Source organism: Taurulus bubalis, assembly GCF_910589615.1.
Source record: "Taurulus bubalis genome assembly, chromosome: 5".
NCBI classification, from domain to species: Eukaryota; Metazoa; Chordata; class Actinopteri; order Perciformes; family Cottidae; genus Taurulus; species Taurulus bubalis.
The window spans coordinates 25,709,053-25,723,550 of record NC_136593.1 but is presented as its reverse complement, the minus strand read 5'-3'; the positions used below and the strand labels follow the sequence as shown (position 1 = coordinate 25,723,550).

The window sequence follows — 14,498 nt, the reverse complement described above, 5'->3', positions numbered from 1 at the left end:
TCATTAACCACTCAAAAGCATTTGATACCGCCGAGTGAGCACCAAACGGGATATCAACATTTCTAGTTGAAAATTGGTTGATATTCGTTCCGAACGTCTAAGACCTATTTTCGCCGTCTTTTTAACTGCCAAAAACACAACATCAACGTGTCACAAAACACCAATTTGTTTTAAAATGTTGGTTTGTTCAGTTGTAGGTTGAAAGAGAGATGATATTGGTTACTGTAAATGTAACTAGAACATTTGAATAAATTGCTCCCGATGTTATATGATCTTCTTTGTCCTGTATGTGGAAACTGTTGATGTGCTACGATAAAAAAAAGTTTTTAATTGCTTGATATTTTACTGTGAGTATTTTAAAAGGTTCAAATGATTCAAATACGGTGATGTTTAAAAGTGGTTCAAAGGTAAACGTTTTACCACCGATTAGCTGACGTAGACCATATTTCTGTTTTCCTGTGATCTGTTTTCTTAGTAAGCATCTAAAATGACAATTTACTAGTACTAGCACAATGTAGAGGATGACACGTTTGTATTAAAAATCACGTTGAAATCTGGTCTAAATCTGAACATTTAATCAGTCTGTGAAAAAAGTTTCACTTTTGAACGTCTTTTAAAAAAAAAAAAAGTAATTTAATTTTTTTAAATGGTGGCCATAGTCTTCTTTCCAAGAGAAAAATGCTTGCTAGGCGTCAATCATAACATCTTACTCCACGAACTGCAGTCTATAAAAAGATAACTCTGATGTTGTTGATGGCACATGTTAAGTAAGCTTATCATTAAATGAGTTGCAATAGGGGTCTATCCTTTATCCATTGCGGTTTACATTAAACAGAAATGACACAATTCTTCCTAATCAGTGTTTCAATTAAACATTTTTGCTGATGATGAATTGGATAGGCCTCAGGCTCCACTCCAACACAGGTCCTGACTTGTCTTCAGTCTGCCTTTGATGCTTTCCAATTATCAAAGACTAGTTTTACAATCCAGAAAAGACCAAACTGGGGAGTGAATAGATGTAAGGCAGTGCAGCTGAGGCCTGTGGGGTGGGGGGCCCGTAGAGAGCAGCCTAACACCAAACAGCCGTTAGTGATTCAGATAAGCGCCTCAAAAATGTACCACAGAAGCACTTAAAGGGAGAACGTCTTCCCCTAAAGTGGAAGTTTTCAATCAACCACCAGAGTACAATATTGGCATTGCGTTTGTCCAACGATGGTTTCCAAATGTCATCTTCAATCCTCTACAACAATGTGTATGTGACAAACAAAGTAAAGTGTAACTGTAGCTCTTAGCTTGTTGCAGCAGCCCTGAAGGATACCAGTCGCCAATACAGGATTTAGTCACAGGTGAGTAGTGCAGCATCATTTCGCGCCAACATACGCCACCATAACTCCAGAGCCCTGGAATACTAGATTAGGCATGGGCAGCGAACATCTCCACGAGCAGCACTTTACTGACAGGCCTCTAGTGACACACAAGGTTCATTCTCATTCAGAGCCTGAGTGATTGTTTTACTGATTAATTATTTGTTGAAGAGGCGATAAGTAACTAATGTAGTAATACCAATAAATGCATATTATAGTTACTGTTAGGAGCTTTTAACTGCTTGGGAAACAGTCTAAATTGTATCCTACTGCTTGTATTTGACCTACATCAGTAAACGAGACCATCAGAGAGAAGATTGGCTAGTTCTACATAGTTATTATTAATGCTTGCCATCAGTGCCACCGTGTTGGATTCCCTGGGAGAACAGATGAAATCATGCAGGTTCACTAGAAACTCCTTCAGCTGCTCAGACTCCAGCAGGGCCTCCGGACCAGAGCTCAGCCCGACAGCAGTGTCTCCTAATTCGACCAGGAACTGGGCTTTGCCTTGCTACTCCGCTGGTCCTCGCTGGGAGCCAACACCACGCTGCTGGAGGCCCAGGCCATATTGCTGGGCCCACAGGGCACGGAAGAACCAGAATCAGGACTGAGCAGAGCAGACAGCAAGTCAGGTTTTGCTCCAATTGTTTTGACTCGCCAGCCCCCACTGGGTGGGATATATGTCAACCCTGACCCTCAGTAGAATTGTTTTGCCTTATTTTCAACAATTTAGAGCAAAAAAGATTAATCATCATTGTCCTTGGGATCACAGTTATGAAGATAACTTCCCCAGTCTACATTTACTCCAAAATAGCTACAAATATACTCACAATAGATCCCTACATTATATTACACTAGGTGGTGGTGGATTTGTTCTCTGCTGGTAATATATATATATATATATATATATATATATATATATATATATATATATATATATATATATATATATATATATGTTTTGTCCCCTTGTTCAAGGCTGATTTATTCAACCTTCAAGTGGAACAGTACATTATTGGAGGTAACATTGTTGTTGGTCCTATTCTGTGCTGGGATCCAGTATATTAGTTCTGTATTAGCAATATTGCAGTTCAGTGCTGCATGTTATGGCATAAATCCCCCTATGTGATCTTTGGTCTTGTCCTGAGGTGTCCGTTTGTGTACATGCATCATCAAGGGCATAATAACCTAATTGTGGGGCCGTTATTTATTTTTCATTACCACACTGTGATAAACTGTGGAGGCAGGCTGAATGAATGTTTATAAATGCTACAAACAAGACAGCATGTTTGGAGGCGTCTGCATTTTAGTATGCATCTTCTATTTAATGAGGTAATTTACATAATGTCTGCATTATTAAATTGGCCTACCTTGAGGAAAACTTCTGAAGCAAAAAAAAATAACATCATGGCGGGAGAGCTATTTATCACAGAGGCTTACTAAATGAGAACTGAGTGAATGAGGCAGTGGTCTCTGGACACTGTGTGTGTGTGTGTGTGTGTGTGTGTGTGTGTGTGTGTGTGTGTGCGCGTCTACATACTAGGAAATGGGAGGATAGTATGGCTGTTATGGGAATTTATAGTGCCCTGATGCAGCAGTGTTTGTGGCAGGTTCCAGACTGTTAAATGCTACATGCATGACAAGTTGGACATTGCTTGCGTTCTCCATCCTTAAGACTGTTACACAATTTTACAACCTGTTGTATTTTGACCAATAAGTGGCTGAGAGATCCCCGCGCATTGCAGCATAGAGGAAAAGTCTTCTGATGGTCACATTATATTATATATCTGTATTTTAATAATTTCCGATATGGACCCACACCAACCATGAATGTATCTACTAACAAATGTTGTGTGAGTATCGAAGCCTGATGTTTCTTCTTCATCTGTGCCACAGAGCTTTATTGTTGTACAAAAACTATTGAAACCCAGTGGTCGTGCATTTTGGACCTAGGCCTTCAATGCCGTCTGATATTTGTTTACATAAACACGCGCATGACGGGATGCTGCCTCATTAACGGTCAATGCTTGTAGTTCACATCAACAAGAACCAGCCACATTTTGTGATGTATACTTCACTTTATTAATAAAACGACAATGCTACGTAGTTTGCACAAGACAGCAGGCAACCACTTTTATTCTCGTTCCACACTTGACTAGAACATTTCCTCTCCTTCCAGTTTTTCCCTTCACAATAAAAGCCCCAGGAACTTACATCAGAGCACTGCTTCGTAGAGAACTGTCCAATTACTCGATATAATAGCTTAGCGTTATAACAAAACATGACAAAACAATCCAACTAAACTGCGGCTCTGAAGCACCGCACCTCTCTGCATCTCGCAGCAGCAGCCCAACAGCTGTTCTCCCTGCGTCTCTCAGCGTCTCTCAGCCAGCCACCCACACCCGAGGTGGCTTGGAAAACATTACACTACATTTAATTTAGCTGACGCTTTTATCCAAAGCGACTTACAGGTCTGGCAGCGAGCGCTCTCCCAACACCCCCATGCCGCGAGCTAGCTTAGTTTAGCTCGCAAGCTTAGTTTAGCTCGCAAGCTTAGTTTAGCTCGCAAGGTTAGCTGTGGAGGTGGGACCCAGCAGAGAGCCAAGCAGGGTGAAAAAAAAACACAAAAAGCAGAAAAAGCTCACTCACCTGATGATGTTCACTTAATAAAGACAATGTCCATCCTTCTCTTTGTTAACACAGTTCAATGACGTGGTTGTTCAGTTCACCTGTGTGCTTCAGTGAGGATCATCAATCCCAAAACATGCCCAACACTCCATGAGAAAGGCATACAATAAATCCAGTTCTCCTCCTTCAGCAATTAAGTGTTAAAACAAGCAAAACATGTCATCACTTTTCTCGTTTCAGCCTGAATTCATCTTGTGCTGGCATTACAAATCCAGCAGCAGAACTCTGCTGCAAGATAGCTTTCTGTTGACACACTGCCCAATCACAGTGCATGTAAATGGTCACGTTGGGCCACTGACCAATCACACGTCCACGCCATTTCGCAGGCCTGGTATGACAAAGAATACACCCAGCTTGTCAAACTAAAGATCTGATTTGTTGAAGTCCATGACAATCAACCACAGCGTCCACTCCCGGTCTACTTTAATCTGCAAAGGCCTGCTTAAACTGCTTTGCTGACATAGAACAAATCTGATTAGATAAAACCCTCCTTAAAACCAGCTGCAGGCTAAAGGCTGGAAGCAGAGCAACAGAGGAAGACAGGAGCTGTACAATGAGAAAATAAGATGAAAATTATTATAATAAATGTAGTGTATTTGTGAAAAACAATTCAATTATAAAATAACTATAACTTTGTGATTCTGTTTAGGCCAGCAGTGAAGGCTTAAGCAGGCCCTAACGGCCCACCACTGTTGAAACCACATAAATGAGCCACACTGTTGGACTGGTTGACCTGTTCCTTCATTACCATAAACATACACACTGTAGTTTGTTTTGGCTCGATACCACATACTTTCCTCTTGTTTGACTAACAAAAACTAGTGTTCAGCTGATTTAAGACTATCTATTTTTAAACAAATGTAATCAAATTTTATCTAAGCATTTTTGAATGAGTTATGTCTTCAGTAGGATTGACTAAAATAAGAGCCGCAGACGGACATGAGAAGTCAGGAAGTATTGAGAGATGGACACATTGTTAGTTTTCATCTTTTAAAAGATTTGGTGACAGAAGAAAATATAGAATATTGCAAGATGATCTCAACCAGCATTCCTAACTACACCTAAAAAAAATACTGAGCTGTGATTTACAGATATGCAAGGAAATAATGTAATATGTAATGCACGTAATCATGATTGAGGGAGGATGAAGACGACAAAAACCCACACAAGGCGGGCTTGAGTAGTGGTGGATGAGTCCAGCAAGATCTTTCACCCAGAAGCCTCATGTTTATTCCCTGTGTGAAACAAGTAGTTAATGGGCTTTTGTCTCTGGGAAATAACTGTAGCTCTAAACTCCTTCTAAATGCACAGGGGTGATTATGTGCTTCCAGTTTTCATGCTAAGCTAACAATACTCCATCTCCCTATCTTTTTTTCTTTTATTTTTTAAATATACTTTATTGATGAGAATGCACAATGACATGATATACAAGGATCAAAGAACAAGTATTTACATCTTGTGTGTATGTGTTAATCGTTTACAATAGTAAAGAAGAAAAGAACAGGAAATTAAAATAATAAAAAATAAATAATAATAATAATAATAATGATAATAATAATAACGAAGAAAAAAAAACACACACCCACCCACACACATGGCTTTCACGTTCGTTCACATAGTTTGTGTAGTACAGTATTGTAAAACTGTAGTTAAGTAGTTAGGTTTAGTTACAGTTATTCAGACAGATAAGGGATAACAAATTACCAGACGTGTCTCATTCAGTGACAGATTTTGAAAATATGAAATGAAAGGTTGCCAGTGAAATGGTCATTACAGCCTCTAAGTGCAAATTACATGTTTTCAAGACTCAATGTGGGGAATACATTAATTATTCTAGACTTCACCCTGCATGAGGCAGGTTGCTCCATCTGAGAAGGTAATTTTTCATATTTTCAACCAAGGGGTTAGATTTTACACACCAAGGTACCTGAAACCTGAACTGGCTAAACGAAAAAGGTACTAAAGGCTGTTGAATTTGGAAAGCCAATTTGTTTATTGGGTACAATTCACACTTTTGGAAGTTTAATTTATATCCTGAAAATTAACTGAATTCCATCAGAATCCATTTAATTGAAGGAGAAGATGCCACTAGGTCATTCACATCGAACAAAAGGTCCTCTGCGTACCATGCGATGTCCTCGCCGTACGCCCCGCAAAAGTGGAGATGTTTTCAATGCAATGGATAGTGGTTCTATTGCAATTGCAAAAAGCAAGTGTGTAAGTGGGGATCCTTGGCCTCTTGTTAAAGAGAAATATGGGGAACGTAGTGAGTTGGTGCTGACCCATGCTTGCGGACAGAGGCGTTTCTAGGATTCAAAAAAGGGGGGGGCTTCGCCCCAAGGGGAGTGGCATGTTTGTGCACGTAGCGTGCAGCAGTTCTTTGGGGCCAATTTGGGGCCGCGGATATCCATTGCTTCAGACAGTTCATAGATTGGTTCAGAAAGAGTGTGATTTGCTCTGTAGTTTTGCTTGTAGTTTTGCTTTGCGGTCAGGCTGCACAACCAGCTGAGCTCCCAGTAGACCACTTTGACAATCGAACACTTGAACTGAACTTGGTAGCATTCACCTGGTGCAATATTACGTGCAATACGTTACAGTACTTTTTTAATATATACTTTTCTATTCAGTCTGTATATTAATATTGTTCTCTACTGTTTTATTGCTTATTTATATTTATTTATATTACTTGTTTTTATTTTATTATTCTTTTATTCACTGTGAGCAATGCTGCTGTAATCCTGTAATTTCCCCACTGAGGGACTAATAAAGGATTATCTTATTTTATATGATACCACAAGAGACAGAATTTCAGGGTCATATTGAAATTTGACAACACAAATATGAACTTTTCTCAAATAAAGAGAGATAATTAATGTTCCTGTTTGCATAGGAAAGACAGATAAACTAGCTTTCATATCCACGTCACTCCAAAATCCTAATTCTTAAAGGGACCGCACACAATGGATGGAGAATGGACCTGACATTGTCAACTTTTGAGTTGTTTACTTGTTTTATTATGAGCACAAGGGAATATGATTTTGATCAATATTCAACACCAAATATTCAATTCAATATTCCCTTTCATTTGCCCCAAGTACACCTAAATTAAAGCAGGTAACAATCGTTAACAACTATAGATAGCCACATTCTGTAACTACCTGTACTTACAATTTCACTCCGTGCATCGTTTAGTTTGAGCTAAACTCCTTGGTTATAATCCTGGCTGTTAGTGACGCGAGACGCTACTTGGCAAAGTGAAAAGGCCAGCGCAGCAGCCTCCCCAAGATCCTAGTGCTTTATGGTTTATATCGTTAAGTATGATGATAGGCTATTGGATTGTAATTTTAAGGGGGAGAAAACATACAAACCAGAATGCACGCACCTATGTAGCATGTTAGAGTTATAAATAACTTGTCCATGTGAGAAACAATAGTTTAATTTAATGACATCACCAAATTCTTTTCAATTATTAAAGCCCAAATAATTTGGGGGTGTTGAAGAACATTTTAGGCGGGCTTCAGCCTAGCAACGTCCCTAATGACGCCCCTGCTTGCGGAGATGAATAGAAGAGTCTAATCCAGGAGGCGAAAACATTACCAAAACCAAATTTCTGTGGGACCGTGAATAGATACTCCCACTCCCACTCAGCTGGTTAAGCAAATGTCTTATCCAATCAGATTTCACCTCTGTTTCTCTCTATGGTAGAAAAGCCGGTTAAACTACATCATAACGGCCAGCTGTTTAACAGCTGAGGCACTGAATGCGCAGGTAGAAATCGGGTAAATTTGGGTAAATATTCAACAGGTTTAACGTAGGATATGAAAGCTCGGTCTAAAAATAAGTAATCAATTCGTGAGAAGGAGGAAAGAACGTGGCCTCCAAGGACCTACGCATCCATTGTCATTCATAAACATTGAAAAGGATTTGGACATTTTGGTGAGAGGAATGTCAATGCAAACTCATAGCCAAATATTTAGCAAAATTACATAATCTGTCTAAATATTTTGTTTTCAGTGCCATGGTGAACGATATGACCTGCCCTACTCTGCCTGTGGTTAGTTTATCCTGATTTTCTAATCCTAAACCTTATACTAATATCACTCCTTATGCCTAAACCTAATCAACCCAACACAATGTGGGTCAGTGGTAGAGCAGGGTTATCCTTGAAACAAAGGATCGGCAGTTTGATCCCCAGCTCTGCTAGTCCATATAGGTGTGTCCTACGTCAAGACACTGACAGGCAAGTGGCACCTTGCATGGTAGCCTCTGCTATCAGTGTATAAATGGGTGAATGAAATGTAGTATTAAAGTGCTTTGAGGGACAGAAGACTAGAAAAGCGCGCACAAGTCCATTCATTATTTACCATTTAACACAAAGGCAAGTTATAAGAGGCAGAGTGCTGGGTCATTCCTTTACCAGGAGGAAAACAATCAGAACGTTTCAGTGATGTCATTCTGCACAATAATTAGCCATGTGTTTCCATTACAGATTGCGATTTATTGTATTTTTTATTATAATTATAATAAATGATTCACTGACAACCAGGCCCAATTAGCTTCTTTTGCAAAAATAATTGTATTGTCTACTATATCGCTGGACATGGTTGTGATTGGTATTGAAACTACATGTAATATAACTACTGCCGCTGAATTTCTCAATCTCATGAAGTCCTTCATGTTTAACATATCTTGCCCTACACACACAGGTGGGCATACTTGTTTTTACACATGGTATAGACCTTGAGCTTGTTGGTTCTAGGGATTGATGTGTCAGTGACCACACATTTATGGCAAATCATGTTCTGCTGTTAAATGCATATAAAACTGAAGTACTGATTATTGCTCCCCCTCAGCGATCAGGCAGAACCTTGGTGCCTTATCCTGATCTTCTTATTCAAGACTGCCTAATCTTGGTGTGATCAATGAGTTTTGATGCTCACTATAGGACACTGACTCGATCATGTTTCTCTCACCCAAGGCCATGGCCAGACTTTACAAGACATAATGAATCCCCACAGCACAAACCCTAAGTTATCTACCAAGGATATTCCAAGTGTACCCCTGACACGTTTTAAAATTCAGAGAGATTGTGCTTTTTAGTTGGCGGCCCTTAAACACAATTTTATCCCATTAAGCTTAAGTCTCTTTGGACTCTGTTCAGGCAGGCATTTAGGTAGCATGTATTATTTTCTGTTTGAACTTGTGTCCTATGTCTGTTATATTATCTGTTTTTTATCTCTGTTTTATTTATTTGATTGTATTTTTTTAAATATTCATTTGACTGTGAAGCACTTTGGGACTGGTGTCGGTGAAAGGCACTATATAGATACACGTTGTTGTTTCTATCCACATCAACTCTCTTATCTCCGGTGAGTTCTATCTCAAAATGAAACCTGAGCTCACAAGATTTTACAAGGCTAGTGTTTTCTTCTCTTTTCGAGTGGACATAAAATATTTATCTTGTTTGTTATCTGTAAGTCCTGAAAAGGTCAAACCTTCACAAATGCATCTCATGCAACAGCTCCATGAACAGCCACTAAAGCACTCATAATAATCCTTTGTCAGATGCGTAATCTATTGAGACTTTTCCAAATCAAAACCTATCATAACTTTCCTGTGTCTCACTTACTATGCCTCTCACTCAATCTTCCATATTCACTGCTAAAAAAATACATTCCTGCGGGTTTATTCAGTATAGTCTACTTTATGCATATTACATCTAATAATTTTTATCTATGAACACTCATATATAACAGCCAGGCTTGCTTAGTAAACAAATAGAATATATACACAGACATCCACATGATAAATCACTATAATCACCCTGCATTTTCATAAGACAAAAATAAAATCCAATTCCATCCTTCATAACACAGAGATTTGTCTTGTGTCTTCGCGACTCCAGGCAGTGAGTTTATAAGAGTGCATTTGCTTCTCTCTTATAGCCTGCCTCACTCTTATTCAATCAAAGGACCATTTTTATTGCTGGCGCACAGGCACCTGATTGCAATAACCCAGATGATCGATGGGGGTGGGCCACTACTGTAGCAGGTGTGCTATATGCGCTAAGATAATCTGTTTTTATAAAAAGACCAGACAGGTCTACACATCAAGAGTTGCTTTGGTTCAAATTACTTGATGTATATATTTTCAGTGAGTTAAGGATCAGTCGGAAACAACAGCTCCATTATTACTGCCTTGATTCACTGCTCCCCGGGTGTGCTTTCCTGCAGTAAAGCCACTCAACAAAGTGTCTGCAAGAATATTTCACAGCTGCTGAAATTCTGATAATGCCAAAATATAACCTACTTGCTGGTGTGAATCTAACTGAACTCAAACAAAAATGTATTACTCTTTGACCTTGTTTGTATTGCCAGATGAAAGCCATTTCATCTGAAACAACCTGTAGATTAAAAATGGGAGTTTGGGAAATGGAAAAATAAAGATCTTTTAAAAAGGCATTGTTCTCTTCGGGCACACAGTGGAGATTGCTTTTTTAGGGAGAGGGCAGTAGGTTGCTTAGACAAAAATCCGCTGGACAGAAGGACGTTTTTCCTTTGGTACTAACTGAAGGATGAGTTAGTGCACTTTGGAGCTGAATCAGCGAGCAGTAAATTCACATACCTATCGTGTGTGTAGAGGGACAAATATTGGTCTAGGTAGAGACTTTAGGTTTGGAACATCAGGATTTGGTAAACAAATTAGTCCACATGATGTATGTACAACCACTTCTAAAGGCAAACGTGTTTATACATGTTGCAAATGTCTGCCATCATAGTCTCCTTCTGCCTCCAGTCTAATGCCTCCCAGAACTCTCCTGTGTCTTTTCTGTGTCTATGTTGTCTCTAAATAATCGTACAAATGGCGTCATAAGTGTGCAAACTTTGGGACAGTCTCTCCTTAAACGGAACTTATGGTTGTTTCCATGGAAATTGAAACAAGCAGTTTTTTAAAGAATGAAAGAGAAGTTTGAATCCTGTCCACTTTCACATCTCTGCCATTCGCTGCACAAAGTGTACCCAATTGTCAGTTTGGTGTAATGGTTGGTTTCTTGTGGGGCAGTAGCTTTAGAAAATAGTTAAATGTGTTCTTGCATTACACGTGTTCATGAAGCTTTCTCTTTTGATTCAGAAGCAAACATTTCTTTTCTGTATCTGTATGGACTGCTCCAACCCGAGAGAAAAATTAGCAGACACTCAATATTAATGTGAAATAACAAAAAATATTTAAACTTTCAAAGAGAAAATGTCAGGCCCTTTTGCCAATAGTAAGAAAGTTAGGAAATGTTACTCTTCTGTAGCATTTCACACTATCTGCTGTAAGTCATGAACAAAAGTGTCTTCAAAATTAATGCAGTGTAGAGTGTAGTTGCGGATGAAGGGTTAGGTAGAGCACAGAGCTCGTAATGATACTTTCCCTTTCACTTATGAAACCCCAGTGGGACCCCAGTCAGTCAACTGAATCATTCTATACAGCCTCCAACCAAACCAAAGATGATTTAAACCTTTTAGAAAAGAGCTCTAAATTATTCAGCCATGCCAAGAGTTTAGCATTACAAATCTGATGATTATTTAATAGTGTATAACTGTTGCAGAAGCCTCATGATATATTTAAAAGGCAGTGAATTATTAAGTTCTCACCTTCACAGTTTGTCCGGCTTCAGGGCCGTCCTGGTGGGAACAGAAAGAAGTAATTAGGTAATTCAGAAATATTGACATTAATAATTCAGAGAGATATTATAATTGCATATGAGCTTCAGCACCTCAACTTCTTCCCCCAATTAAAAACAACAACAACCAAAAAAAAAGACGTTCCCCCTTGATTTTGTTTCATTGCCTCCTTTCCTGACATTTATTACTTCATGAACATTTTTTATTGAAAAGACAAGAACATTTTATTGTTATACACATGAAATACAGTATGGAATATACACATGAAATACAGCATGGAATATACACAGATTGCAATGAATATTTGAAGGAAGACTAGCTGAAAAATATAGAATGAAGAAAGACATGTAGAAATGAAGCTCAGAAATCCCCATTCAGCTTAGTTAGCAGGTACAATAAATTAAACCTGTTGGACTCAGTAACACTACCCAAATTTGTTTTTTGTTATGTACACTTTGCATAAATCATCTGCTCCTGTCACTAAAGCTCACTAAATGTTGGCATGGTTAAGGGCAACTCAGCTGCTCAAATCAATATGTTTCTACTATCTCTGGATCAAATTACTGTGTTATGTCAATGTCAACATTATAACAGCTGAAAACATCACTGTCCTCTGATAAGAAGCTACAGTTTGATGTCAATTATCATTAAAAGATGTGTGTGATCTAATAGTATTTTTTTTTATCCCTCTTTTCTCTCTCAATCCTTGAGAGACTAGCGGCTCTGGAGCACAACTACTTCTTCATCTGCTGACAATAAAACATTATCACACTTGTCTTTCTTAACAGTGTCATATTAGGTGTGATCACATTCATTGTGATTATACTTTTGTTATTCATTAGAGATAGGTAATGACTGGCATTTGCATGGTATCACACATCAGTGTTGCAAGTGAACAAACAAATAAATCAAATTTGATGAGCTCCATTGTAATTTTTCAGCACTGTTCAAGGTAAATAGAGCGTTTGTGTCACAATCAAAACATTTTTTTTTTCAACACCAACCCTCCAATGAGGTTAATTTGTGTATGTCAATAGTAGCGTGCTGCAGAGAACAGTTGCCCCATCCTGCAGAGAGTTTCCCTTTAATGTGTTTGCTATAACCTGGGAGCTGTCACAACTAATCTCTTATCGTCACCTCCCCAGTCAAAGAAGATGATATCCAGGTAAAGATGACTTTTTTTCTGGTCTGATTCCACCCCCCAACACTTCTCTCTTCTAACCTGTGAAACAATTTTCTCTGACAGGACCATAGAGTGAGCTAGGTGCTATTTTGATATTAGCATATATATCACCAGTTATGCAGAATAGGCCTTTCAGAATGAGATGAGAGCCTGTCTGGGTGTCAGAGTCAGCTCTGCATTTAGCTTCCATCATAGGACAGCAGGGCTGATCCACACTGAGCACCAAATAGTCTCATTCTGCTCTTTTCAAGTCATTCCCTCTTTATTAAGTTGTAAATCGTGTTTTCTTCAAACAAGTGAAAAAATATTGGCCAGTATAATTACTTTTTTAACATGTTTCAAATATAACTTTTTCCTTTTTTTTTACAATGATGATCTGCCCTATTCTGTTTTTCAAAACGTCATTAGTTTCATTAGATGGGACTGAAAGATATTTTGTCCCACAGAGTGATAGTATAATCTTGTTTCAGCTCTTCATTGGAACTATTCTATTTACAATTTTTTGCTTCTGGTCTATTCTAAATGATATTCTTAAAATAAAGTTAATTAAGTTGAACCAAGCTGCAGGCACTGGTGGGACCAGCAAGGTTTCAATTTGTATATACACAGGTGCATCTCAACTAATTAGAATACCATCAAAAAGTTAATTTATTCCAGTAATTCCATTCAAAAAGTGAAACTCATATGTAGATTCATTACACACAGGGCGCACCCCTGATGAGTATGGCTTACAGCTCATGAAAACCCAAGATTTCAGAGCTCAGAAAATTTGAATATTGTGAATAAATTCAGTATTGTAATCAGCTAATGAAGTACCAATACCTAGTTTCATGACCACGGTATCACTGTGCTTGATTGGCCAGCAAACTTGCCTGACTGAAACCTCAAAGAGAATCTATGGAGTATTGTCAAAAGGAAGATGAGAGACACCAGACCCAACAATACAGACGAGCTGAAAGTCACTATCAAAGATCGTCTCCATGCCATGCCGCATTGAGGCAGTAATTCATGCAAAAGGTATTGAGTGCATACTGTATACAGTACATGGATATACTTTTCAGTAGGCCAACAAAGTCTTTTGTAATATTCAAATTTTCTGAGATTCGGAAATTTTTGGTTTTCATTAGTTGTAAGCCATAATCATAAAAATTAAAAGAAATAAATGCACAGAAAATGTTACTTGCTTCACTCTCGCCATCAAAGGACAACATATCATCCGGTTGAAAGGTCAGCCAAATTGCCACGTTGAGCTACTGTGAGGGATTTATGGTGTAAAAATGTGAAATTCATTTATCTTTGTTTAGTTTAGACCGTGAGACTTACCGCTTAATAAAGCAACTTTATAATCATCGTCATCGCAGCGCCCAGGTTGCTTAGTTACAGCAGGGGCAATAGCGCAAGACCCCAAAGCATCTTGGATAAATGGATGAAAGCTCCACATCTGGCGTTTTCCAAGGCTTTTTAGATGCAACATGTGAACGGCCCCTTACAGTGCAGTCAATGTATGGAGAAGACAAATGGTTACAGCAACCACACCTACACCTTCATATGGCTGTATAATGTGGTACAGTTCAAATGCTCTGCAAACTATAT

At 38.6% G+C, this 14,498-nt stretch overlaps 1 protein-coding gene across 1 annotated transcript in view; it reads right to left on the bottom strand.

The window, feature by feature from the left end:
• Nucleotides 1-14,498, bottom strand: part of fhit (fragile histidine triad diadenosine triphosphatase) — a gene marked incomplete at its 3' end in the record, with an annotated part of 218,157 nt that overhangs the window by 55,345 nt on the left and 148,314 nt on the right. The window contains exon 3 of the mRNA XM_079217765.1: nt 11,693-11,722. Within this exon, the coding sequence (XP_079073891.1) occupies nt 11,693-11,722 (30 nt within the window). The remainder of the gene's footprint in view (nt 1-11,692; nt 11,723-14,498) is intronic.